This window comes from Populus trichocarpa, chromosome 9 (genome assembly GCF_000002775.5).
Source record: "Populus trichocarpa isolate Nisqually-1 chromosome 9, P.trichocarpa_v4.1, whole genome shotgun sequence".
Taxonomy (NCBI): domain Eukaryota; kingdom Viridiplantae; phylum Streptophyta; class Magnoliopsida; order Malpighiales; family Salicaceae; genus Populus; species Populus trichocarpa.
Window position 1 is genome coordinate 5332833 of NC_037293.2, and position 26824 is coordinate 5359656.

General features: G+C 36.3%; 3 protein-coding genes across 7 annotated transcripts; all 3 read right to left on the reverse strand.

The window, feature by feature from the left end:
• Positions 1-1068: 1068 nt before the first annotated feature.
• Positions 1069-2154, reverse strand: LOC7467399 (F-box protein At4g18380). Its single transcript, XM_002313336.3, has one exon. It carries the CDS (start codon positions 2152-2154, stop codon positions 1069-1071), a length of 1086 nt encoding a protein of 361 aa, XP_002313372.1.
• A 993-nt stretch (positions 2155-3147) lies between these two features.
• Positions 3148-8072, reverse strand: LOC7467398 (serine--glyoxylate aminotransferase). The gene is made up of 6 exons (XM_052455730.1): positions 7716-8072; positions 6138-6350; positions 5626-5910; positions 4425-4791; positions 4103-4313; positions 3148-3472 (listed from the first exon to the last, which is right to left on the reverse strand). Exons 2-6 carry the CDS (start codon positions 6340-6342, stop codon positions 3335-3337), a joined length of 1206 nt encoding a protein of 401 aa, XP_052311690.1. The 5' UTR covers positions 6343-6350; positions 7716-8072; the 3' UTR covers positions 3148-3334.
• A 1734-nt stretch (positions 8073-9806) lies between these two features.
• LOC7467397 (protein CHROMATIN REMODELING 5) lies at positions 9807-26522 on the reverse strand. Of its 5 annotated transcripts, none has more exons than XM_024608964.2 (31): positions 26207-26522; positions 24522-25347; positions 24304-24374; positions 23525-23962; positions 22272-22496; positions 22036-22119; positions 21149-21208; positions 20920-21023; positions 20632-20683; positions 20450-20513; positions 19942-20035; positions 19761-19848; positions 19439-19573; positions 18070-18261; positions 17899-17966; positions 17204-17297; positions 16977-17101; positions 16822-16885; positions 16413-16625; positions 15607-15849; positions 15358-15468; positions 15083-15169; positions 14702-14884; positions 14125-14205; positions 13738-13983; positions 12673-12828; positions 12376-12553; positions 12105-12286; positions 11038-11391; positions 10861-10954; positions 9807-10757 (listed from the first exon to the last, which is right to left on the reverse strand). In XM_024608964.2, the coding sequence occupies exons 2-31, from the start codon at positions 25228-25230 to the stop codon at positions 10285-10287; spliced, it is 5268 nt and encodes a 1755-aa protein (XP_024464732.1). In that variant the 5' UTR covers positions 25231-25347; positions 26207-26522; the 3' UTR covers positions 9807-10284. The 5 variants fall into 5 exon arrangements, with proteins under 5 accessions (XP_024464732.1, XP_024464733.1, XP_024464731.1 ...); XM_024608965.2 differs by having other exon boundaries at positions 24304-24371; positions 26109-26522; XM_024608963.2 differs by having other exon boundaries at positions 26109-26522.
• Between the last annotated feature and the right edge of the window lie 302 nt (positions 26523-26824).

A 26824-nucleotide genomic window follows, 5' to 3' on the forward strand; every position in this document is an offset into this window, starting at 1 on the left:
TTTCAATTTCATTATTTAATTTCAATTTATCAAATATTATATTCTCCAGTATCTTTCTCGTTCTTACAATTTCTAATTTTTATCATTGGCTCTTTTATAAAAATTTTAGTAGTTTTTAATTTCACCATTCAAATCAAATTGACAGTATTATGTTTTTCAATTTAATTTTTGTAGTTTTGATTTTAATTTTTTTTCTTTGATCTTTTGTAAAAGTTATTATTATTTTTCATTTCACCATTTAATTACAACATTATTTTTATTTTTTATGTCAATTTTGATCATCATTCTTTTCAAATTGTCCTTTTACTAATTTGTTTTTATTTCACCCATTAATAAAATATAAAATTTATTTTATATTTTAATTTTGATCTTTATTCTTTTAATTGCTATTTTAAAAATTATTTTTGTATAATTAAAATTATTTTCTTAATTTTATCTTTCAACATTTGATTAATTGAAAATTAAACTTCATGATTTTTTTTTCAGATCAGATACCTTGTATTTAATGACCCGAGTCACATTTTTTTAAGAAAGGAAATTCTTTTTATTTTTATATTAAATTATTTAAATATTATGATTTAGGTCACTAATTTAACATGATATCTTAGACTAACTTAACGAATTTTTTATATTATTTTTTTTTATCTTATTTAACCCCATAACACATTATTTTTTTTTAAAAAAAATAATAATTCGACTGCCAAGAGTTGACTACAGGTGCTGATTCTGGCATCACCTTAAAAACAGTAAATGGAGAGGAAAAACATTACCTCAAATATCGTGTCTGGCTATGGCCTTAGAAATGAGGGTAGTTAAGGTATTTTAAAATCAGTGAAGGTTTTCATACAAAATAAAGGGTATTTTCTGTAATTGACTCAATAAAAAGGGATAGAATTGGCCATTACCAGCTCAAATTTTTAATTTAATACTGTAAAGATTTAAGTGTTGTTTTATAGAATCACGCTCGCGTGTGCTAATAATTAACTCGTCAAACCAAAGAAAATTGTGATTCAGACATTTCAAACACAAGAATCATGTCAAAATGAACAGAAAATTGTGTTTCACAAATCAAAAGGAATCCACTGTCATTAGATAGCTCTTCTTCATCTTCACCATCTCTCTCACAGCTTCATTAAATGCCTTCTTTTCACATTCTTCCCCATCAAAACCAAACAAATCAGACTTGCTGCCATTTCCAATCTGCCCATCATCATTCGGCCTAAGCACAGCTAGTGTGGCTCCTCTCATTATGTACCCATTTTCTGGCAACTCGAGCACGGGCACATACCACAACTTCATGCTCAAATCAGGCACTCGGGTCCTCTCCAAAGATGAATCTGTACTTGCCACCATTGATTTCATTGAATTTCTTATCTCGGCGACCTCATCTTTTCCCATACAAACCCTCCCTTGCTTGCATACATCACTTGCTATGATATTTTCAAGTGCGTGATGTTCTTCCAAAACCTGCTTCATCAAATAATGCCTTGCTGAAGCAGCAAGCAGGCAATAAATTGTCTGTACAATTTGTAACTTCATTTGACCATCAGTTAAGACTTCTCCGTTGTTTTCAGAAAATTCGTCTGATGATAAAGGTTGCATTCTCTTCTGAAAAGATGTAGCACTAAGAATAACAAAATTCTTTATCTCGCTACCAAACCTGGCTTTCCATTTTATCAATGAATCATTTCCCTCCAATCCTGTCATGCCACCATCAGAAGGAAGCTCCATGTGCATAGTTTTAGCTTGTTGGAAGTGCTTCAAGACTTCTTTAGGTGAATAAAAAGAAACAGTTTTCCGGTCTGTATCTGACCTGTCAGCAATGAAACGATGAAAGAAATGGAGTGGTTTGGCTATCAACGTACTAATAAGAATCTTGAAAAGATTTCTTCTTAATGATCTGTTGTCTGCTTTTGGGTTGTGTTTGCGAGGAGGTATGGAAAGAAATACTGTGTCGGCTTCGAAGACAAGCGAAGCGAAGCGCTTGGAGACTGAGATGCATCGAGTGAGAGATTTAGCATCACCTACTTTGTTGAAGATAACGAGGAGAAGAGCATCAGGAAGGCGATCAAAGCAATCTTCCTCCATGGAACTCATGGGGTCGGTATTAGGGAACTTTTCCGAGGTGTTGAAGTGAGGAGAATGATAGGACATTTAAACAGATTGATTCGAGAAGTGGAAGTCCTTTTTTGACCAAAGGTTTGAACATGTTTCCGAGTAAGCCCCAGTTTCTGACTTTATAAAAGATAACGTTAAAAAACCAAGATGGTTTGGACTGGCCTTTCATTTTATAGCAGCTTACGCTACGAGAGTTGACCAAGAATAAAATAACTGAATTGGGGTTTCAATTTGTTGTTTGGATCTAGAGCTTGATAAAAAAAATTCCCAATTCACAAATGGAACTTGGCCACTGTCCAAAGGAGATATGACACATTTATTCCCGGCCATAGCCAGAGAAAAGAGGCAGAAATCATGTCATATGCTTGCTTGGAACAGGAGTACCGTGTGTTCGTGTGCTAATTAGTGAAATAATATTTGGTTTCAAACATTATGTTATACGAAAACCTCTAAATTAAGAGAATTCTAAGCATGCTGTAACTGAATCTGATTCCAGTAAAATTCAGGTATTTACGGCTTAGATGGAGAAAGCCAATCAAAAAGTGGGCGTCACCTGTTAAATGCTATCCATTCCAAAAGCCAATGTTGGAAATTCGGGAACCAGAAAGTCTCTTGGAAACAAGACCTTACCAGAACTCTCATCAATCCAAATATCAGACGAAGATTTGGTCGATGAGGTATATCTGATGCCACGAGAATTGAGAGTTATACGAGGAGCACATACCAGAGCAAATACGAGTGGGACTGCGAAGAATGAAAACTGGCAGACCAGCCTCAATCAAGAAACTATAGACATGTGAGATAAGTTTTTCTCCAAGCAGCATCTTCAGCAATCAGCATCCATGAAACTTCAAGTAATGCTAGCATTACAAGGCCTAGCATTACATATGCTTTGGTATCCAGTGATAGCTCTTATAACCACAATACACGGAACAATTTAATTCCGACGAGAACTTATCTAATTCTTATCTGCATTAGAAATCACCTGTCTTGTTGATGAATTATCAGATAAGACATTGATGTTAAATGTGCTACAAAAATGAAAACTAGACTGGATTTGAAGGTGTTTCAAATACATGATCTTGTAAAAGGCAAAGATTTACATAACGAGACCTCGGGAGCCTCAAAATAGTACGAGCACTGGAAGGAAAACATTATTTCAGTGTTTCTGGAAGCGAATGACAGAAAAAGAATAATTACATTGATGGTATTTCAATCAAACCCTGGAAGCGATCAGAGGGGTATTATTCTGCAGATAAGCACAAGCAGCTGCTACTCCACTTCCCAACTTTACCGGGTAACCCACATCCTTGAGTATCATCTCCACTCCAGCAAGGCAGCCCAGCAATTGCAGCTGAGAAAAGAAATCAGGACCCATTTGGCAGAGTTATGACTGTCTTAGCACAAAGAAGCTAGCATGACTGGTAATTAAGACTCAATTTCTCCATCACCTTGTCATAGTTATAAAAGCTTAAAGTTGCAGTAGTTGAACATTTTTGCTGGAAACTACAGCTAGATAATCCATTATATTGTGATCAGAGTTTAAGAGTTATCCTTTGAAGTTTAGACAGTAGAAGGATTTTCAAATCCTCGGTTTGGGTCCTTAGACATTATGACTCAAGAATACGAGTCCGCAGACATTCCAAAGCAGTCTCTCTGCCCACAATTACCAGGTCAAAATGCTGATAGGTAACAAATTGTAATGACTTCTTACCGTTAATTTTATTATTTTTCTCCTCGATGCATGACTAACGAATACATTCACACAGGCAAATTGTTTCATGATTCTTTAATGCAATTTGGAGGACTGTTTTTAATTTAATATACACTCTTGTGGATTATTTGTGTGCTACTGTCAGCAGTGTCTTCATGTCTTCATGTACTCAAGTATCCTTCTTGGATTTATTCTTAAGATGGTGTTTCTGAATGATGTTTAATGAATCACTACATGCACATGTCAAAGGATTTGAGAAATGAAGGTTACCTCGTTCAGGTTGCCGAGATGCCCTATTCTGAAAACCTTGCCAGCTACTTTGTTAAGGCCCAAACCTAAGCTTAAGTTGTATCTTTTCCATCCCCTCCTAACAATTTCTGCACTATCAATGTACGGGGGAACAACTACAGCAGTCACTGTGTCACTGAACCATTCCTCCTTTTGAGTACAGTTCTTCAAGCCCCATGCCTCCACAGCAAGCCTACATTTTAAAATTCAAGGAGTCATGAATTGTGCATCTGTCAGACAATTCAATGATTGAGATAACTTTCTGAAATAATTAAAAGGAAAACATAAAAGAAAAGGGAGTAACCTTGTTGCTTTTCCCAGACGAGCATGCCTTTCAAACACATTCTCAAGCCCTTCCGCAAAAAGGAGATCCAGTGCTGCTCTAAGTCCATACAACAATTGGATGGAAGGAGTGTATGGCCAAAATGTTCCAAGGTTGTAGAACTTCAAATAGTCCTTCCAGTCAAAGAAGACTCTAACCGACTTTGCAGTTTTAGATGCCTCGATAGCTTTAGGGCTTGCACACACAATACCCATCCCGGTAGGAAGAGAAAGAGCCTTTTGAGAGCCAGTTAAAGCCACATCTACTCCCCATTCATCCATACGGAAATCAAGGGCACAAATGGAGGACACTCCATCAACAAGGAAGAGAGCTGGATGGCTGTAGTCATCTGAGAATCATTGAAAAACACGAGATCCATCATACGTGATCAAGATTAAAATTAAACGATGAAAGAACTGAATTATAATATCCAAAGTCACAGAAACAGACAAAAGCTGAATGCTGAACCAGCTCTATGTTGTTTGTCAAATAAAGCATATAAGCTAATCTAACAATCCAAAAAATTAGAAGCTTAGAACTGATCGTTTCCAATAAATGGGCGAGGAAGGCTATATTTTCCACGTAATTTGCACTGCATAATTCCCACTCCCACCCTAAAAAATCCACCACAAAGTACACTGCAGTATGCTTCACTCAAGCATTTTAAACTCCATTGATTTATAAATGCTATGGAAAGCTTCTATTAAAGCATTTATTAGGGATAGGTAAAAGAAGCACTACATCAGTACTGGAGCAGATGTGCAAATATGTCTTAGAATCAACCCTCTGTAAGAGGTACTATTTTGCACAGCGAATAACCTTCAGGGAACCAACATCAAGCTTGGAGATCAGCGGACACCGCTTTCGAGTTTCAACCAAAACTCTCGAGTAGTTAGGGATCTTTCTCTGTATATAGGTGCCTCAGTCGGTCCCCAGGCAACTGATGCAGGCCTAGCTTTCATGTTCCAGAAGTTAGACAAACATAAAAGGTCAACGACTGTAATAGGATCATATGCTGAAGTCAATACATATTTTAACTAGTTTATGCTGGAAAAGATCCTTGATTTTCTTTGGAGAAACATCTAAGCAAGTAATATAACCGATTAAGGACTATTAGCATACATAGGCACTTTATTATTGCTGCTAAGGTTTGCCACTGACAAGCACTAGCATATACACTTACCAAGTATTTTTCTAACTTTAGCCAAGTTGTTGGTAACTCCAGTTGCTGTCTCATTGTGAACAATGCAAACAGCCTTAATGGTGTGTGCAGTATCTTCCGCAAGTTTTGAGGCCAGGATGTCAAGGTTGGCACCTTGACCCCAGTCACTTTCTACAACATCAACATTGAAACCAAGGCGTTGTTGCTGATCAATCCAGAGCAAACTGAATTGGCCTATCAAGAAAGACACAGTTCGATCTCCAGGAGACAATGTGTTGGTAAGTGCACTCTCCCATGCACCAGTGCCTGAACCAAAATAGCAACGTCAACTAACACAAACTACTATTAACTGAAATATACAAAAATAAATGTCTCCAATAAGATGGCATAAGTTAGCAAGCACTTCCAAAATTCTTACGACATAATGGCATTCAAGAAGTCTAAAGCATTTCACTGTATTTGGATTTGTGCTCCAGATGAATTACAAACATTTTAGAATTTAAGACCAGGTCAGATGACTGCTGCAGTAGTACCTGTGGTTGGGATGAGAAATGGAATTCCTGAGGTAGTCTTGAAAATCTTCTTCACATCCTCAAGAAGAGTTTTTGTCATGGCTGGAACTGCTGGTGAACGGTAATCCTCGTTGTTCCTATTCATTGCCCGAATGACTGGTTCTGGGATGTTAACCGGCCCTGGAACAAACAGATGATTCCTTCCTGGTCCATAAAAGTAGTCCATCTTCCCCCCTGCAGAATACCACAAACAAACTATATTCATCAAAACACCTTAGCTAGAAAATCACAGTGCAGAAATCAGTGTTCACAACCCTCTTCGGAACAATTCATGTAGGTTTATGTACTTTACTAAATTCTTAAATCAGGAAAACATTATACGTCCAACTACACTTCCTAGGAATTTTTGTGCCAGCACACAAAGTTAAGAAATCAAGCTGAATTTCATTTTACATAGTTTCATTTGGACAATTCATGCAGTGCTGTTGTATTCAAAATAGGCATAACCCAATACAAAATACCACATACAATTAGATTTTGGAATGAAAAAGAACCAAAAACATAAATTGCAGTTGCAAGTGCTTTGGTATGAAAGAAAGAAAAATGTAGGAAGGCTGGAAGCTATATATAGCTTATTGGAAGAATCTGTGTTAGTTTATTGAAAGCTGTAATTCTGCCCTTCACTCTCAGGATTTACAACTACTTTTCCTTTCCTTTCTTTTTTGTTTTATCTTCCTTTCCTTTTCTTATAAAAAAAACAACAAAACTCAAGCTTTTTCCAAGAATTATTGGACATCAATAGTCCCCTCAGCCCTAGTCAACCTTGTTGTATAGGGTTCATTTGACGGCATGTACTTAGGTCTTAATACAGGAACTGTCTTCTAATTGCCTAAATCTCCACCATTCATCCTATGATTTAAACTTAAGACACCCGAGTAAAATCTTAAAGTTTAAACCACTCAGCTATCTCCTTGGGACATCATCGTGAATTTTGATCAGTTGCTTATTTTCTATCATTAATTAAAAACTGACACTACATAAAATCTAAAAGATAATATGGCCTTAATTATATGTTTTGTCTACCCTTAGTTTCTCTGCTTCAAATACAAAATTAAAAACTTCTTCAAATATAGTTCTATAAGGAGTGAATAATACATTTATAATAATGTATAGAAAGGACATCAACACCTTGCCTTTTCTCCCTGGTAAAAAAGAAGTTTGTATATAGGAAAGTAAAGCATGCTGCGCACGTAATGATCAAGGAAACCAGAAACAGTTGATATCAATGTATTCATGCCATCACATCTTATAAGAAATTATGAAACTCATGCCAGTGTATTAATCCTGGTAAATCAACCCTTTTCAACTCCTTAAAGTAGAAGAACCAAAACAAGATGGAAAGCAGTAACAAGGTCGGTGTATTTCAGTATTTGTGTGGTCGTGTCAGTGTCTAACAAACCATCAAAACAAGACCACACCTCTGATAAGAGCAGAAGATGAACTAAGATATATAGATAGATATACTACAAGTACACACACACACAAAAAAAAGAAAAAAGATGGGAGTAACAGGAGAAAGAGTTGTCAGGTATAAATTACCTGTTGTGGTGAGTTTTGATCAAAAGTGTTTCTCTGCCTCTCCTTTTCTTTTTCCTGGTTCTTTGGCAGTGTTAGGGGATGAGTGCCTATAGGCTGTAGTGAAAAAGAAGCTAAAGAGGAGAATTCAGTTTAATAAGAGGGCGGGAGAGCCAATCAATGTCCCAAGTGGGGTCCTCCTTTCACTTGCGTGGCAGATAAGAGTGAACCTATTGGAATCCTGCGGCTAAGAATGACTGCCATGGCCAACATTTTTGGCCTGCATCTGATTTCCACTAACGACTGCTACCATGTTCTTGTTGAGGGTTTTTCTTTTTCTTTATTTGCATCTTTGTCCTTGTATTTTGCTATCTTTCAATTCTAGCTCTCAAGGTATTTGGTCAAGTGAAGTAAAAAGTTGGAATTAAACGTTCAGAAATAGGTGTAGTCTTTGTTGTGTTATTATGGCAAGGGCATGAGGGAAACATATTTCTTTAATTGGTGGACACAAAACAAATTGTAAGACATCAGGGACTGAACAAAATTAATGGATTATCCATCTCTCTTCTTCTTCTTTTCAAAAATAAAATAAGAGAAGAAGAAGAAGAAGAATACCTCCCTTGTTTTGGCACGACATGCATAGTTTTTGGAAGCAGGTAGTATGAGGTCGAGAAAGCAATGTGAGAGATAAAGTGATAAAGTGCTATCAACCACGCTTCACTTGTGGGAATCAAGGCCACACAGCCCCTTTTAATCTTGTCTCTTTACTTCCTTCTCATCATTTTTGTTTCTATCTCCTGTTTTGCTTGATATTTTCATGTGGGTACAAAAGGATGTTTGAAATTGTAGCTGTGATGATTTGTTAATGTGATTTTTATTTATAAATATATTAAAAATATATATTTTTTATTTTTTTAAATTATTTTTAATATCAGTTCATCAAAATAATTTAAAAATATTAAAAAAATAAAATAAAATTTTTTAAAAATATTTTTAAAATGAAAAAACAAACAAAAGCATTGCTTACCTTTTTTATATATAATTATTTCTTTAATTTTTTGACGTCTACCATGAGCGATGTAACATGTTGGGTATTATTTTGGCCTCTCGTCTTGTACAAATTTCTAACCACAAAAGGCAGGATTATGTTATTCGAAGTGCCAAAAAATAAAAAGACATGCCCAGAAATTTTATAGACTCTTCGTGATCATCAGTACTAATAACTACAACTGTCCTCCAAACATGAGGGCTCTTCTTTGACAAGCTACCGGGATTAATGTCAAATCGCAGCTAACCAAAAAACAAAAACAGCCTGCTCTAGCAGGAAGCATGTTATCAGCCTCCTACACTTCTCCCTTTTGATGGGAGATTCATGGAGCTTTGGGAAAAACCTAGCATCCACACATTCAATTAAAAAGTCAATCGGCATGATATACGAGGCCATTGCACAGGACATACAACACACATCCAAAAAATAGAGACCCAGGCTAGGGGATAATATACAGGGACATGAGAAAACTCAAAACCTAAAGGCATCTGAAACCCTTTTTGCACAAGTAGCATCAATGGCATGTAAGGACAGAGCGCTTCCTGTCACAATCCTCATATACCTAAGTGTATATCTTTAGATGCACAATGTCAGCATTCCCGATTTCTAATTACAAAGCATTCCATCCTATTAAAATTAGCCAAGTTGATAGAAATGCATATACACAATAGCATCAATACACAGAACTTCACAAGCAAAACGTAAATGTGAGGTGAAAACAACAGCTTTCAGTTTGACAATTGATCCATAGCTAAAGCAAATTCATTTTTCTGCATTACCAAAGTGAGGGCACATATACGTCCTTGGTAATTCATGCTGATTAAGAAATAGCTCACCACATCAAATAGCAGAAAGCAGATAAAACAATAAATCAGACATCACCGTAACACCACCACCTACAGTAACAATTAGAGTAGAGCTGAATCAGTGTAGAAACAGGTAACTATAATACATGCCATGTCCAGAAGCTAAGCAGCTTATCATCGTGCGCCAAGGACAGAACACAACTACTAATAACATATTGACAAGTTTTATTAGTGTCTCGACAGGAACAATAAGGTTCAGAATAATGAAAAACTGAAACTGTATTGGTAAAAGGGAATCAAAATTATTCAAAACTGATAATGTACACTTCTCTCAAGGCATAATACATGTAATATGTTCCGCTCATTTATGTATATTTTAAATTGAATGAAATTCTAATATTTCTTTCACTAACTCCACTATATACGTAAAACCAATTACCCAACTCATTTCCTTGAACAAAAAATTGCAACAAGACCACATCCATCCTTCTCATGTTAATTAATTTTGGCCATCCCCCCAGGCACCTTTTGTACATTTATGCAAATTCCCCATCCAACGGATATTTCAGATCTGCCAGAAAGAAACTAAGTAGGAATTGGCACCTTATTACTCTGATGTTGAAAAGAATTCCACAGTATAGCTAATGACTGAAGCAGTGATGGACCATGGGAAAGCCATGGGGCTTATGCCTTTAATCAGTTGCTCTCCTTCCCTCGAGCACTAAGACTACTTTATACCTTATGTAAAATTTTGTTTTGGAGTAAAACCAGTTTGCCGCACTCGGTAAGGTCTCTCAAAAAAAGGCCTATTATCAGGTGGTCCTGCCCCAAGAATTCCCAACGAGTTAGGGTTGGATAAGCGGGTGCCCGGTGGTCTTTGTAAGGGGGGTTGAATATCAGCTTCAGCTCTTCTGCGTCGTTTCCACGCTTCAAATTTCCCAGCATCATGACCTTTGTTTATTGGTTCTGACATTGCATAGGCACTTTCATTTTTATATCCAATTTGCCGCTCAAAATTCCTAGAAAGGGGAGGAAAATTGTTGGGATCGCTGTCTTTGTCAAGAGAACCATATGCAGCACCATTGGCATGAGAGGGTCCAGCACTTGCATCTTCCTCCTGCTCCTGTTTAAGTTTCGAATAAATCTGACGAAGTTTCTCGCCAGATAAATTTGAAAAAGTAGAAACATAATTCCATAATCGCATTGTCATCCCTGGGAAAACATTGATTTAAATGAAAAGAAGCAGCAGGGAACACCAAAAGTAAATAAAAAAGGGGAAACAACTTGAACATGTATAGGATGGAGAAACACATACTATCCTGTTTATAACGCTCTTCCTCGTATTCTAAGACAATCTGGTCTATTCTCCGTCCAATAAGCTGTAAATAGTTCCGAATTTTCAAAAGCACCTGCAAGAAAAGGTTGAACATAAACTTCTAGTATCCAAAAAATATCACTACACAATGGCCTATCAGAATAAAAGATGCTGTACTTTTTCCTTTGGAAGGTCAGCGCTGGTAGTCTGCAACTTGTTAAGACGTTTCAGGGTTTTAATTTCATCAAACATGACTTCTTCACACCATTCCATCCATTTTACTTCCTTAAACTGCTCACATAATTCCTCATTGTCTGACATCTCACCCTCCTCTTTTACTAACTGTTCAACTCTCTGTGGTCTCTGAGGCCTATTCTTGCTCGTTTGTACACTAACGATTACAGACCCAGGCTTTGCTTTCTTGACCCTGTCCCGCGAAACAGAGATGTTCAGAAGATTCTCTCTCCCCTTCATGGAGGCCTTCCGACCCCCTTTAGCATTTGCTTTCTTTCCACCAATAGCTGCAAGTTCCTGATTGAAAAGGTGCTAGTTATCATCACATAAAATCCACCTCACTTCAATGCAAATTATCAATACACCAAATTCACCACACGTCCAAATTAGATATGCGACAGAACTATAACGAACAATTAAAAAAAGGCAAGCATGCAAGTTCCTGATTGAAAAAAGAAGTGCTCATTAACAGTACATAAAACCCACCTCACTTCAATGCAAATTAGATATGCGACAGAACAGTAACGAACAATTAAAAACCACGCAAGCACTTACGGAATTACTGCCATCTGATACAAGAATATCATAGGCAACAGATGATGAAACTTCAAGTTTTAATCTTGCACAATTTTGACAGTCAAACTGGGAAGCTTGTTAAATTAATATACTTGTGTCTTCTGTGACAATTGTTTAAATGGTAACATGGAGTTTAACGATACACATAGCACACAACTAAAATGGGAAACAAAAATTTGCAAGGGAAGCTGAAAATATCAAGACTTAAGATTGCACAATTTTGGCTGTTAAACTAGGAAGCTAACTTAATTAATATACTCGTGTCTGTTGTGGCAATAGTTTAAATGGTAGCTGGAGTTTAACAATATAAACATAGCATACATGCATAATGGAGACAAAGCTTTGCAAAGGTTACAGCAAGAGACTGGATGACAGCATAAAGAAAGCCCTGTTTTCCAGTTTTGGCATTTCCTGCTTTCCAAATGATAGCTTACCATCTCCAGAAGTGCATTAGCACGATCCTTCAAATTTGGAGCACGTGGTAAAAAGGTCTCATGATGCTGGAGTTCTGCTGGGGCAATCTTCTTCGAAAGGCCAAGCCTTTCATCTAACCGTATCTTCTCCCAATTGCCGAATCCATGGTAGTGTATTCCCAGAAGCAATCTTGCATCATCAACTAAGGAAATACCATAATCAATCAGCTAAAGGAAACAAGTCGATTATTAACCTCTTAAGATAATAATACAAAAGATAGGAAATGCATACTCTGATTCCAGCCACAACCCTTGGACCAGTTTGAAGGCTTCAGGTACATCAACACTCGAAACTGTGCTATGGGATTTTCATAACGACTAATTCGCTTTGCTAGTAGCTGAAGTTCTTGCACACGGCTCAATAGATCATTTGCCTTCACAGGGACACCAAAAAAATCCAACAAAGGACCCTAAAGAAAATCCCATTTGAAATTGTTGAATCAGAAATGGTAATTATGGTATTCGACCACAAACACATTTTATGCGATGCAGCAACTACAAAAAGTACGCATAGCAAGAATAACCAAACCTTTGGGTCCAGATTTCCAACTTCAACTGCTTCTCTACAACCATCAACCAAAGCATCAAAAAGCTCTATCTGTGCATCAGGTGGAGCTGCTGCAACTGTTCCACCAACCTCCTCAGCTATCAAGTCTATTTGGTTCAAGTTCCCAAACTTAATCACCTAATTCAAAAAAAAAAAAAAAAAAAGAGAGAGAAAATCCAAACTTTAGCCAAGCATGGCTAGTAGAAACAACTTCTAATTAAAATGAAAACAAAGAAAGGGAAGAAAAAAGGCTGTCTTATAAACTTCCACAATGCCAGAAGCACTCTAAGCTTGGCCAGTTCACATTTAACCAGTTTAATCAGCATGGCACTTCCACATATTGCACAAATTGGACAAGTTATCAAAGATCTTCCAAGTAGTGAGAAAAGGGGAAGAAGTTACAGGGCTCATATTTCCTTCCAGGTACCAATATAAAAATTTCATTGAACTAATAATTGTTTATTAATACTTTTGTTCCCATTAAACTATCAATTAAAAATGAATTGTGGTGGAGTCTTATCAGGAATAAGAATATTTCCTGCTGTCATCAAGCAGCTGGTGTTGGATTCTCCAAAATTTGACGGAATTGAAAGAATCCACGTTTCTCAGATCCTATTTTCAGGTTAACGATATTGCTATTACATTCAATTAGATTACTCGCAGTAAAGTAAAAATTTGCAAAAGAGTGTATGACAATGGCAGAACAGATGCATAATAAAACTGATTTTGATTAGTTAAATTTGTCTTGCAGGTAAAGAAAGAAAAATAGGAAAATATAAACAATATCCAACCAACAAATTCACAGAATAGGAGCGAGGAGGAGGTTAAGAACCAATCCCCACATTAAGAAAAGATGAATGCACTGATTATATAATATGAATTAAATTAAAAAACTCGTGAAGTTAAGGAATCTGAAAACATGTGTTTTTTATCTCAACATTTCCAACAAGAGAAAAGATGTAGATATACAAAGTTCTAGACTGTCTAAAAAGGATTTGTTTTCACTTCTAACAATCTCGAAAATTGAAAGATAAATTTGAAGCATACCACACGAGAAAAGCGTAAAGCATCTCTCTTAGGCAGATTTCCATGAGACCATTCTCTCACTTGGGAGGATGCTCCCTCGATCATTGGTGCTAAGGGGGCAGAATAATCTGATTTTCGACGCTTCTGCACTCTCTCCTGTGGTTCTGGTGGCTCAGAACCTTTCTTTTTCCGTTTGTTACTTCTCCCAGGTTGATTATCCTCTGCATAACTCTTAGTATTTCTTGCAGCACGAGGAGCTAAAGCATCCTAAGGGAGAAAACAAATATCACACAAATAAAAATATGATAATTACAAAAGAAATGAAATGAACATCACTAGTCATTCAAAAAACATGTCAAGCTGTCATCTATAAAATCTTAAATCAAATTCAACAAAAGAGATGCATACCTCAGCTTCAGCTACAGCATCTGGTTTTATCCAACGACTCCAGAAACTCCCATCATTTTCGGCACAACAAAAATTTGCAACCTGGATATAATCCAAGAATAAAATAATCAGCAAACTTAATTGTGAAAGAATCAATAAGTATGACAACACATCCCCCCTATGCCAACCACAAGTGTGCGCCCCCCCCCCCCCCCCAAAAAAAAAAAAAGAAAAAAGTTTGTGCTTGATTTTACTCTCAGTTGGCAGGTAAAATGGGGTCAAGATAGATTTGTCTTTTGTGCATTTTCTTTCTTCCTCGAACTTATAACCATCATTTTCTTTTTCCCAAGCACCTGGTTATTAGACCCAATAATACACACTATTTACTTTAAGACAATTTAATTCAAAATTGATACGGTGTTGCAAACCTTAACACAATTTTATAAACTCATAAAATGGCGTAGTCATTTAAGATTTTAGACCTTCAAAACTACCCTAATGTAAATGTAGCAGCAGAACCTGGATATAATCAAAACAGAAAAGGTACAGAAATAAGCAGTGGAATTCCAACATAGAAAATAATGAATTATTTACTTGCCTTAAAAGCACCTAACAATTCATTCCCTTGCTCTCCCCCAGCTTCCTTCTCCTCCACTTTCTCTGCTCTTTCAAGAATTTCATCAATATCCATACTTAGGAGTCTTTTCTTGCTTTCTTCGTCGTTTCTGTCCTCTTTAAAGAGTTCCTCAGCCCCAAATCTTAAAATTGCTGAGAGCTCATTCTGCAATCAAGAAAGGTGAAAAAAAGTGTAAGTGCAATAGTTCTAAGGGACAATAGAACAGCAACTAACAGAATGTTAGAATGCCACGATAATCATACATACAAGAATTCAGCCTACAATTGAATACCCATATTTAGGATTAGAAACATAGAACAGTACCAACAAAAAACATGAATTATGGTTTGATTATGTTCTTACTTTATCAAAATAACTCCCTTTTTTTGTTTCTTTCTTTTCCAATCTACCCTCTGCATTTAGTTTTTGGATCACCAAATGGTCGAGAACCTATAAAGAGCAAATTTGACAAAAAAGGATATGTTAACTAATAGGGTTAAATACTATTATACAACATAACAGAAAGTCGACATATTAGATGTGAGTATCATGTGTGGATACTATTATATGCAAATGAACATGACTGTTAGGATGAAAGTAATGAAGTGCACTGATAGAAATCGACTCCAAGAATCTACCATCTTCTTCTTAGCTCTCTCTAGGATATCTTCCTCAACGCTCTTGCTTGTCACAAATCTATAGATGTTAACAACTTCTTGCTGCCCAATTCTATGAGCTCTGCTCATTGCCTGATAAATCATCAAACAATTAAGCAACATCTGTTTCCTCTAAACTAAATAATTCAATTGATCGAAACGAAGATCCATGATGGTAGTAGAGAGACTAAAAAAACATTGAGTGAAACAAGTTTTCATTCTGCTTATAACCTGTAGGTCATTTTGAGGATTCCAGTCTGAATCAAATATTATAACTGTGTCAGCAGTTGCAAGATTGATGCCTAAGCCGCCAGCCCGAGTTGAAAGAAGGAAGCAGAAATCATCACTACCAGGTGCATTGAAATGTTCCATTGCCTGCTGACGCAACTCAGCCTTTGTGCTACCATCAAGCCTTTGAAATTGGAACCCTCTGAGTGACATGTATTGAGCTATTATATCCAACATTCTGACCATCTGCAGCAGTTGACCAATGCCACAATTCATTTGTCATTTAATATGCTTGTATACCTTTTAAGGTAAAATAAGTCAATTTAAATAATATATCCAAGACCAAGTTTTTCAAATGGTCACAGCACCCTGCTAAAAATTCAGCAAGGTGTCAGTTGAGGCTAGTACTCAGTGTTTGATTCAATTGTGAGGTATAACGGAATTTTAGAAAGTGGAAATGAAAATGCATCAAGGAAGTTAAGCATCATCAGTTCCCAAGGAAACCGCCCTGGTACTTGGAAAATGCCTAATCAATTGCGTACATTCACTAAACAAATGATGAGTTTCCATATCCAATCCAAATTTGACTACATAGGCAATAAATCATGAATACCAAGAAAATGCACACTACAAACCATCATTTACCCTCATTACAGTTAATCAGCTTATCTACATTTCAGTACGAGGCTGACCCAGAATTGAAGAGATCATAATATCATTTATAGCTTTGAAGGGATACCTAAGTAATTTACAGTCAGCAAGCATATCTATGCAAGGAGAATAACAACAAAAAAGCTAATGAAACAAACCTGGGAGAAAATAAGGACACGATGTTTTGTCTCGTGCAATCTGACGAGTAGTTTGTCAAGAATAACCAGCTTTCCACTGCTTAAGATAATCCTCTCCAGTTTACTGCTATCATTGGTACTGATGTCCCCGCCATAACCATGATCCGCACTTTCAAATAGGAAGGGGTGGTTGCAGCATTTCTTCAACTCTACCACAATATTCAGAAGTGAAACCTGAAAACATAAAACAACTAATATTATCAGTTTTCAACACAGTAAAAAACAACATGCAGCTTCAGTCACTTCTAATCCATAAACAAAGTGCCTCTAATGTTTGACTCAAAATTCAGTGATGTCACCAATAGCTGTTAGAATTACTTTCCAAGCCTAAAGTTCTAATAATATTCATGATTTCATCGCAGACACTAACCTGATTGCCACGAACTCCTTTGTTCAGGTCATGGAAGTTACGTTCCAAAATCCATTTATAGTATCTAAACATATGCAAAAATCAAAAATTACAAAAGCTGTCAAGAAATAATCCAGAAGAACATCACTTTATCACAAATGGAAAACATCGCTCACTGTTTCTGGAGAGGAGACATTTCAACCCTCAAAATGCGCTCTATTTTGGGAGGCAAGGATTTCTCCACATCCTTGATAACTCTTCTGAGAATGTGAGGCCTCAATTCCATGTGAAGATTAGCGAGCTACAAAAAACCATAGAAACTTAAATTAACTAAGTGTAGAAAAATGTGTGTGTTTGTGTGTGCCAACTGTGAAGAAAAAGCAAATACAACAGTGTAATGTACCTCATTTTCATTAAATGAGCTAAGATTCTTATAATTGTGAACAAAATCATCCTTACTCCTGAACTTGTCAGGATCAAGAAAATGAAGCAGAGCCCTGGCACATTTTGAGAAAAAACAAAAATCAATTAAACCAGGCAAACAAAAGAGGTCTGCAGCAACTGAGGGAGAAAACACTAGAGAGGAAAAATTAAACAAAAAAGGGAAAAAATCAACAATGAACTTTCTTTGAACAAAACAGAGCAATGAAGACAGCTCTCATGTAATGCTGGCTTGCAAGCCATCATAAACAATCAGCAGAACCAACATGCCAATGACCTCCTAATGAATTCCATTTTCAAAATATGTGCAAAAAATAGATTTGACCAACATAAAAATATCATAACTAGTATCAGCAGTTTTCCCCAGACAAAGGGTGCTTATTTCACACATGTTTAATAATGTGCCAAAACAAATAGTTAAATGAAAGAAAATACCAAAACAAGCGAACAGAACATGTGATTGCACCAGCAGCTCTTATCTGAAGAGTTGGTAAGATAAGGACTGTATTTAAAAAACACAGTCTATGCTATAAACAGTTTCCTAAACTTTATAGGCCTTCATAGTTATCATATCTGGGGGGCAAATTTGGCACAGGATAATTCCTGAAGTTTGAATGCAAGAACAATAACAGTGAGTTAGAGGAAATGAATAAAAACCATAGCTCTTCCACACTGTTCTGCAATGGAGTGCCAGTAATTAGCAATTTGTTCTTGGTGCTAAATTCCTGCAGGAAAAAGAGAATGAATTATCCAAATAACAACTAAATCAACCAATCACAGCATACATACAAAATACTGGCACCAAAATTAATTGTAAAATGCCATTACCAAAAGAGTTGTGTACAACTGCGCTTCACTGTTCTTTAACCTATGAGCTTCATCAACCATTAAATAATTCCACTTAATCTTGGACAGAACAGCCTTGTCCTTCAGAACAACTTCATATGTGGTCAACAGAGCACTGAATTTTATAGGCTGGCCAACTCTCTTATCATTGTAAAATTCGTATTGCTGACAAACCTGAAACCAAGGCTCAAACATGAATAAACACAACAAAAAAGCTATAATGAAACAAAAAAAAAACGATAACCTCCAATTGAAAGTAACACCTTGCAACATGAGTTAAAAGAACATTACAAATATTGACAGGGTGAAAACCAAAATCCTTTTCTATCTGGGCCTTTTTCCCTACCATCCCATTTGTTTAAAGACTCGGCTTATTTTAAGACAACAGGTTAGATTTTTAACCATGCCAGTGTAGCCAAAAAACCTTGTCTCAGAAGGCAACAAGGGAGAGGAATCCCAACTCCCTATCTCATCACAGTAAGAGTTTCACAGACAACCAAAACTAATCTACAATGGGTACTGGAGAATGCCACCATAATGCATGATTTTTCTAGGTCATGAAAGAAAATGTTTGATTAACCAGATCATGAAGCACAGCAGCCATCATTAATTACAGCGCTTTTATTCACAGACAACTTCAATAACCCCCCCCCCCCTCTTTTCTGTCTTGCACTGAGGTAAGGCCTGCCTCCAAAGCTTCTTAAGGATAAGAAAAAGGCTACTGGCATGCATACACAGCTGTCACCAACTAAATCAGGGCTTTTGAGCTTTCCCACTCATTCCCCATATCAAGATTTTTTGGATGCCTGAGCTTTAATAACATGGAGTATGGACTGCTTGATAAGTAGCAATTTTTTTTAAAGAAGAAAGTATCTAGAGAAAAAAAAGTACAGTACAGAGCTGGAGAACAAGACATTCATCTAAGAAAAAAGCATAGATAATCTAGATCAAAGTGATAAATATTCCAATCTCTTCTAGTATTCCCTAGAGAATTGACCCTAAAAGGACCTGCTGCTTGACATCGAAAAGAAGCCAAGAAATTAAACTAACTTTCAGGTTTTAAGACTTTGATGACTTCTAGAACTCTTTGGTCAAATTCTTCTAGTTTTTAATTTACCAGCACTGACAACAATAAAACCAGTACTTTGTGCAATCTTTGCACCTTCCTGCAGTTATAATTGACAGCATCTCACATGATCGATAGTAATATAACTATAACTTAGACAAATATTATGATTTTAAGATCCGAGAATCTAATTTGAATTGCACAAAACAATTAAAGACCAGATGCCGGTATCAAGAAGGAATTAAATAAATAGATTAATCTCAAAGACATGAAAAAATGACAAACCTCCCGACTAGCACGAGTACCAACATATACAATAACATTCATATCAGGAAGCCACTTTCTAAATTCTTTAGCCCAGTTCGACAAAGTTGATAAGGGTACAACAACAAGAAATGGCCCGGAGATCTGCTGAGCATTCTGCAGAGTGAGAAAATTTGAAAGTTTCGTAACATGATCAGTTAACATGGTCTAAAAATATTTAAAAAAAATTATTTAATGCAATTAGAAGGGATCCCAAGAATAAAACAATTAGAAAAAAAAATACAGGAATAAAAAAATAATTAAACAAATTCCTTGGGTTGTTCAGGAAAAGAAAGGGTTTTACCTGCAAAAAACCAAGCATGGAAACTGACTGAACTGTTTTTCCGAGACCCATCTCATCAGCTAAAATGACATTTGTATCATTTCTCCAACTAAGAATGCAAGTGACTAATTAGGAAATGTACCAATGACATTAGGTTTCAAGTTAGTCAACAATTTTCCCTTCAAGCAAAAGATAATCATACCTGTTAACTAGAAAATTCAAACCCTCAAGCTGGTAATCACGAAGCTTTCCTCCTCTCAACCATTCAGGCTGTTCATCAAGTTTCCTTAAACTTGCTAAGAGAAAAGAAAAAAAAAAACACACATGCATTTAAATTTATTTGCACCATATCACACTAAACATCATGCAGAGAATTTCTGGCGCAGTAAAGACTATAGCTAGTTTTTTTCTTTTACAGAGAATTGCCCGCATAAGTTTTTTTTTATTTGAATGAAGAGTTATGCTAGCAAAAATTGGAATTAGAAATTGAAAGAAAACAAAAGGATATTTGACTATTAGAACAAAAACAACTGCCTACAATTTGCTAGTAGGGCAGTAACATAAAGCAGCAAAGCGAAAACAATCCTCAGTTTTCAGAGCAGAACTTGATCTTTTTAAATTACAATGCCACTCATTTTGCAGGTCGTAATTATCCAACTTTTCAACTGACACACAGTCCCAAAAAACACTGGCCACACCAAGTCACAGACCTTTTCCTTTCTTGCGCTGTAGATCCACCATTTTCCCCTGTACAGCAATTGCAGCCTCACGTGCCTGCAAAAGAAATGGTAGCTACAAATGAGTGCTACTTCATTCATGTCAATTGCAAAATGCAAAGCCATAATTTTCTAAGAAAAATGTTGACCAAAAACACAAATTATTTGTGCCAGACCTTGTACTCGTCAATAGCATCTTGTGCAAAAGCAATATCTACATCCTTTTCCCTGCACCACACATCATTGACTATTAAGTAGCAGAGCAACTCTCACAAACACCTATGCATGCATCACTACTTCATCAGTGGATATCTAGAGGCTAGGCTAATTTCACATGTATGTTGTTGAATCCCATAAGCCAGGAGATAAGACCACGTCTAGGATGTGATTATCAATAACAAAAGGTACAAAAGAATTTCAGAAGTACCACCAAAAAATCACAAGACTGGTATAGTTTAGAATACCAGGTTGCTTCAGCATAAGATAGTCCTCGCCACTTGACAATATACTCCGGCACGACATTACCAGAGCTATCTTTAGTAATTCGATCAGCAATAATTCTCTCCACCTACAAAAACATATGAGCAACTAGCAAGAATTGGAGAGTGACAAGAAGATTTGTGGAATAGTGTAAGAGGAAAAAAAAAAAAAAGAACTGGTCAAAGACTTATAAAACAATGCTGCAAGACAAACCTGACTATTTTGCTTGATTAGATCCAAATCCATTTCCTTGCTCACGTCATTGACCTCAATCTGATAGATAAAAACCAAACATTTGAGGATAAACTAAACCATCCCAAAAAACCAATTTGCCATGCAGGTTTCTTTTGTATTGAAGTAAAATGTGTAAAACCAGAAAAATAATTCTGATAAAAATATGGAAGGAACAGTTCCATGAATTAAAATGCAAATACTGTTTTCCCAAAATTAAAAATTCAAGAATTTCTAGTTAAGAAACAGAAAATGCACCATCAGCAACGGCAAACCAATTCGAAAAACTTAGATCCAAAAATTAAAGTAAAGGGTAAATTCTTTCTGAATTTAAATGTATGAAAGACAAAATACAAAGGCACATAAATTACCATTCAGTATATTTTGGTTAGAATTCAGTATTTTTTTCATCCTGTAAGAACTAACCAGCTTATTCATAATGTAAGAAAAGTTAAAAAAGGATCAAATATTTCTTCCAGTTATAAGTGCCCCTCAAATATCATCACACCAGTGTTGGACTTGCTAAGCCATCTTGACAAAATGATCACCTGATTTTCAGGAAACAAGGCAACTAAATGCCAACCGTATAACCTATTCAGTCTGGATCCTTATAAATAATGATCTAGAACAGCATGTGAAATTACTGAGCCACAGAAGCTATTTCATTGTTATAGAAAAAAAATAAATCTGTGCATTTCTCGTAATTACAGGTATCTCACATTCAGATCAGGCAACAGATGTAAATTATTATTGAGTGTTTTCATATCATATCAAAACATGCACATCCCAGCATCTCTCTTTCTCCTCTCTGATATTATTAAGAAAAGAAAACTTCAAAACCCTTTTAACTTGTAAAGCAAAAGGTTTACCTCCTCACGTGTAAATGATCTCCTGTACCTCACATCTTCCATCACTTTTTTAGTGTAGTTCAGTACCTTCTTAAAACCACTTAGCTGGTGACACAACAGCAGACAATGTAAACAACAGATCCAGGGGGGGGAGGAAAATTTTCAAAGCAGAATAAATTAAACTTAAACCAAAAAATGCATTTGATTATTAGAGCTTAAATTGCATGCATAAGAAACAGAAATAATAGCAATTATACATTTTGTAAGTCAGAAAATGATTTCCATTGGCAGTGCATATGTGACTGGCCTTTCCACTTTATCAAGAACTCCATTTCTTTCCAATCAGGCACAGAATCAAACAGGTAGCTTAACAGAACAGGCTCCGTTGATCTATTGTTCCTCATTGCATCTTCAGCCGTGCCCCTTGGCTGATGCCACAGTACCCTTTCAATGGAGTCACCATCTTCTTCTTCAACTTCATCCTATTTTGGAGAAGGCAAACAAAAGAAAGAATAACAATAGCATACCAAAACTTGGTGACGTAATGAGAGAATCCATTAAAGCACTGAAGCCTGTGAAATTTTTAATATTCAAATCCAAAGTGCAACCACAATTGCCAAAACAATAAAAATAACATAAAGAAATATCCGAAGTAGAAACAAGTACATATAAAACTAGAGCTAAAAGATCAGGAGTTCTGGTTCAAATGATTCCCGGTCATCATTCACCTTTCCCAAAAAAATAATTTTTGACAGGCCTATCTAGGGCCTATCTGGGTGTGGTAGAGGTTGATTTTCAAAATGTTTTTCGCTTAGAATGCATCAAAATAATGTTATTTTTATTTTTTAAAATTCACTTTTGGCATCAAAACAATCTAAAAGCATCAATAGAAATAATTTCAAGCTAAAAAAAAATCATTTTTTTTTCAAAAGCATGGTTGGACCGCAATGCTAAGCAGGGCCCTAGAATCCTCAAACTATAACACTAGGACCAATTTAACCTCATTGATAGGATTTTGGCCAAAACAATTAAAAATAAAATATTTTGCTAAACATAGAAACACATGGATTCTACAAGTATTTCCCAGTGCAAATGTCCCCTAGAGAGCATACATTATTTTAAGAGTTTGTCCACAGACACGGCAAACCCAGCTTGCTGGCTAGGGCAGGAAAAAGAGAGGCCTAATAACAAACAAACACACGTGTAAAAACAAAGTTTTTTTGAGTTAAAAAAAAATTACTTTCACTTTCTAGGGAGTTCCTGGAAAACTTGCAAGAACTCATGCAACTTCAATTAAGAACTTGATGAAAAGAAATATAAGAAGCAAACTTACAACATATATACATATGTATATATATGGATCAAAACAAGCAGAAAAACTCATATATGCAAGCCCTAATCTATAAGATGATATTTCTAACCAAAACAACTATATCATAAGATTTTTTCATCCACGTAAAAAAAAAACGAAGCATTGTAACGTCGTAAATTATAGTATGATAAACTGCACCTTTAGGGCATTCTTCTTTTTCCCTTCACCAATCTCTTCGCTTTCATCACTTTCAACATACGATACCTTACGAACTGACCTACTTGAAGTGCGAACCTCATTGTTTCTTCCACCAATGTTTGTTGACATAGTGGACCGAGCATTAGATTTGCGGAGATGCTCACCTCTTTGAGTCATGTTCTTGAAATCTTTGTCGCTGTCAGAATCCTCTGCCGAATACTCATCCTCTTCAAATGATGTTTTCCCTCTCTTTTGTCGACCGGAAGCACGTAATGATGTGTGCTCTCTGGCAGATTTTGTATTACATCCACCTTTACCCTGTTGCCTACCCTTAGGTTTTTTTGTGTAATACGAATCATCATCATCTTCATCATCTGAGATAACCCAATCATCACTGTTAACTTCTTCATCTGAATCTTCACTCTCCCCATCTTTATCCTGGTTTTGGTGAAAAAGCACTTCATCAGGGTAAAAGGAATAGGTGTGCAATATTGGTATGAACTTTATTATCTGAATCCACAGGCTCTTCTAGTCATGCCTTGCAGCATGCACAAAAATGTAAGTGTGCCACATTATAAAAATAAGGCAATAAACTAACAGAAGATTGTAAGGATAATACGAATCAAAGAACAATAAATTGGACTTAAGAACAGCAGATTGAAATAAAACATCATGAAAATTGCCCTGACAAGGCTAGTGATAAACCCACGTGCTGTACAAAATACAAAGGCAATGAACCATACTTCAAATAACAACTATGAAAGTGCAACGACAATAACCTTGCCCCCCATGTGACCACTCAAGGCGCCATAATCAGGGTCAAAATCTGCATCATCAGGATCATCTTCTGCTAGCAATATCACAAAAATTTCAGCTCCAATGTTAAACAGTAAAAGAAATTACCAACTACTAAATAATATCCAAGCATCTCATAACTTGTTTTAGTGAAAATGGTATTGAAACCTAACAGAAAATGCAACAATAACAAAGAAATTACCATCTTCGTCTTCTTCCTCATTATCACCATCACCATCATTATTGTCATCATCATAACCTTCACTATTGTGTAAACCTCTAGACCTCCTCCTGGACACATTATTCTTGATTGGTACAGGCTTTGATTGCAACCTAGAGCTCAAATCAACGGGTTTGCTAAACCCCCTATAACGCATCAAGTCACTTTGATCCTCCCCGTCCTGCTCATAGTATTCATCAGACAACATCTCATCTGCAGGGACATCAGAATGGCCTTTCCCACCCCTACCTACTTCTTTTTGTCCCTCTTCATCTTCCGATTCTAATCTACCATCCCTTCCATTTGATACATTATCTTCTGACCCTTCTGCATTTCTATCCTCTGACTTGGAATCCTGCCTGGAATCGGATGCCCCAGGAGTAGCCATGGGTTGACAGTCCTTCCAAAAACTGGAACCCCATTTTCCAGCCACATTTCTCCTTCCAGAAGGTTGCAACTCTGAATTACTCACACCAGCACAATTGTCAGCAGCCACATCACTCTGCAACTTACCTGCAGCATCTGGTTCGCTTTCATATTGCGCATCCATGTTCATATCCAGTTCTCTTTCACTAGAATTCACATCTACATCCTCATTGCCTAACATTCTACCTGTACCCTGACCTTGCACTTTTCCTTCTAGGACACTCTGTGAAACTGCTTCAGTTGTATAGTTCCTGCAAAAAGCCATCCTCTCACATGGAATTTCAAAGGTAATTATTTCCCGCCTTTCCCTATCTGAAATGCTTGCTGTGAATACAATGCTGCGGGTAACTTTTCTGTTGTCTCTTACAGTCTCCCTCAAGGCCTGGAAACAATAGAAACCAATAATTAATTAAAATCAACATACAAATAATAAAAACTAAAATTGCGCTTCACAAAGGTGTTAGCAAAAAACACACTATGAGAAAAAAAAAATTGTCTTCAAAAAGAAGAGTTTAACTTTTAACCCCATACTCTTCACTGTATTAACTAGTAAAAAACAAAACCCAAAATTGTAAAAGAAGAAATTTCTTTATGAAGTGAAGATTATCGGGTTCTTTTCAGATAGCAGATATCTGAGTAATCAAATCTTGATAACAAAACCTCGTTCATTCCACAATACATTCACTAACTAGGACTGAAGAAGATTCTGATCACAATTTAAACTGGCAACTGATGGTATTCAAAAACTATAACTAAAATCGGAAAAAAAAACACTTACTTAAACCAAAACCAATGGAAAAAGACTAAAGACAATCAGAAACAAGTTCCTAAGAGTTCAGATGATACTAGAAATGAAAGAATTATCAGAGCAGGCTCAATACAATCAGAAACCGAAGCGAAATAATCACTAAACCCACTAACAAACAAAACAAAAGATGAAAACAAGTGAAACAAAGCAAACTATAGATCCATGAGTGAAGCCGCAAAATCAAATGACTACACACTTAAACCTTCAATTTAGAAACCCTAAAACGATCAAGAAACCCTAAATTCGAAATCGGAAACGTTGAATTCACGTTAGTAAGCATCGAAAAGAGAAAATCGTGCCGAAAATTGTAGCCTGTTATTAAACAAGAAGCTAACCTCAGTAAATGAAGAACCAAACTGATTTATCTAGCTAATTAGGTCAAGATACTCTTAAAAAAAAACAGGAGAGGGTGCGCAGTATAATATCGGAGCACCTTTCAAATCGCCGGCGACCAATGAGTTTGAAAAAAAAAAAAAACGGTGTCGTTAAGGATGTTTCGGTTTAAATGTTAACGGGTATGGATTTTTTAGTATGGGCGGCGGCTGTTGCTAAGATACGCGGAGGGTGAGGTTAAGAACGGTTCCCGATTGAAAGGAAGACGACGAATCGATTTTGGGATTGATCGTCGATTGGTGTCCGTGAGAAAAAGGAGAGAGAGACACCCACAATGTGTTCGTTTTTTTTTCTAGAGAGAGAAAGTTAAAGATTTGTTTCTTGTGTTTTTTTTTTTTTTTTTTGAGAGGGGGGAGAGCAGAAATAAAAAATAATAATAATTGATTTCGGTTTTGGAGCTGTTATTTATTTTGGAGAAAAAACGTGTTTATAGTTAAAAAAAAAAAATCTCTCTTAGTTTTGTGTATTTTGGAGCCAATGGCATGAGCCCACCTGGCGATTAATCGGACGGTTAGCGTGAGACGAGTTCCCAGGAGTGGTGTCCGCTGCTTTCAATTTCAAGGGTTGAAAAAATAAAATGCAAAATGGGGGTCGAGCTGAGTGAAGGAAAATGCCCTTGCCGAGTTTTTCTTGCCCTCCAGTCCGTGGATGACGAAAG

Coding starts and splice junctions, on each gene's coding strand:
- LOC7467399 (XM_002313336.3), bottom strand. CDS start 2,154: ATGTCCTATCATTCTCCTCACTTCAACACCTCGGAAAAGTTCCCTAAT.
- LOC7467398 (XM_052455730.1), bottom strand. CDS start 6,342: ATGGACTACTTTTATGGACCAGGAAGGAATCATCTGTTTGTTCCAGGG. Junction 5,911..6,137: donor ATTTCTCATCCCAACCACAG/GTACTACTGCAG, acceptor ATTTTGGTTCAG/GCACTGGTGCATGGGAGAGT. Junction 4,314..4,424: donor CGTCTGGGAAAAGCAACAAG/GTTACTCCCTTT, acceptor TTTAAAATGTAG/GCTTGCTGTGGAGGCATGGG.
- LOC7467397 (XM_024608964.2), bottom strand. CDS start 25,230: ATGGCTTTTTGCAGGAACTATACAACTGAAGCAGTTTCACAGAGTGTC. Junction 20,514..20,631: donor ATGCTATTGACGAGTACAAG/GTCTGGCACAAA, acceptor TTTCTTTTGCAG/GCACGTGAGGCTGCAATTGC. Junction 12,287..12,375: donor GGGTTGTGGCTGGAATCAGA/GTATGCATTTCC, acceptor GTATTTCCTTAG/TTGATGATGCAAGATTGCTT.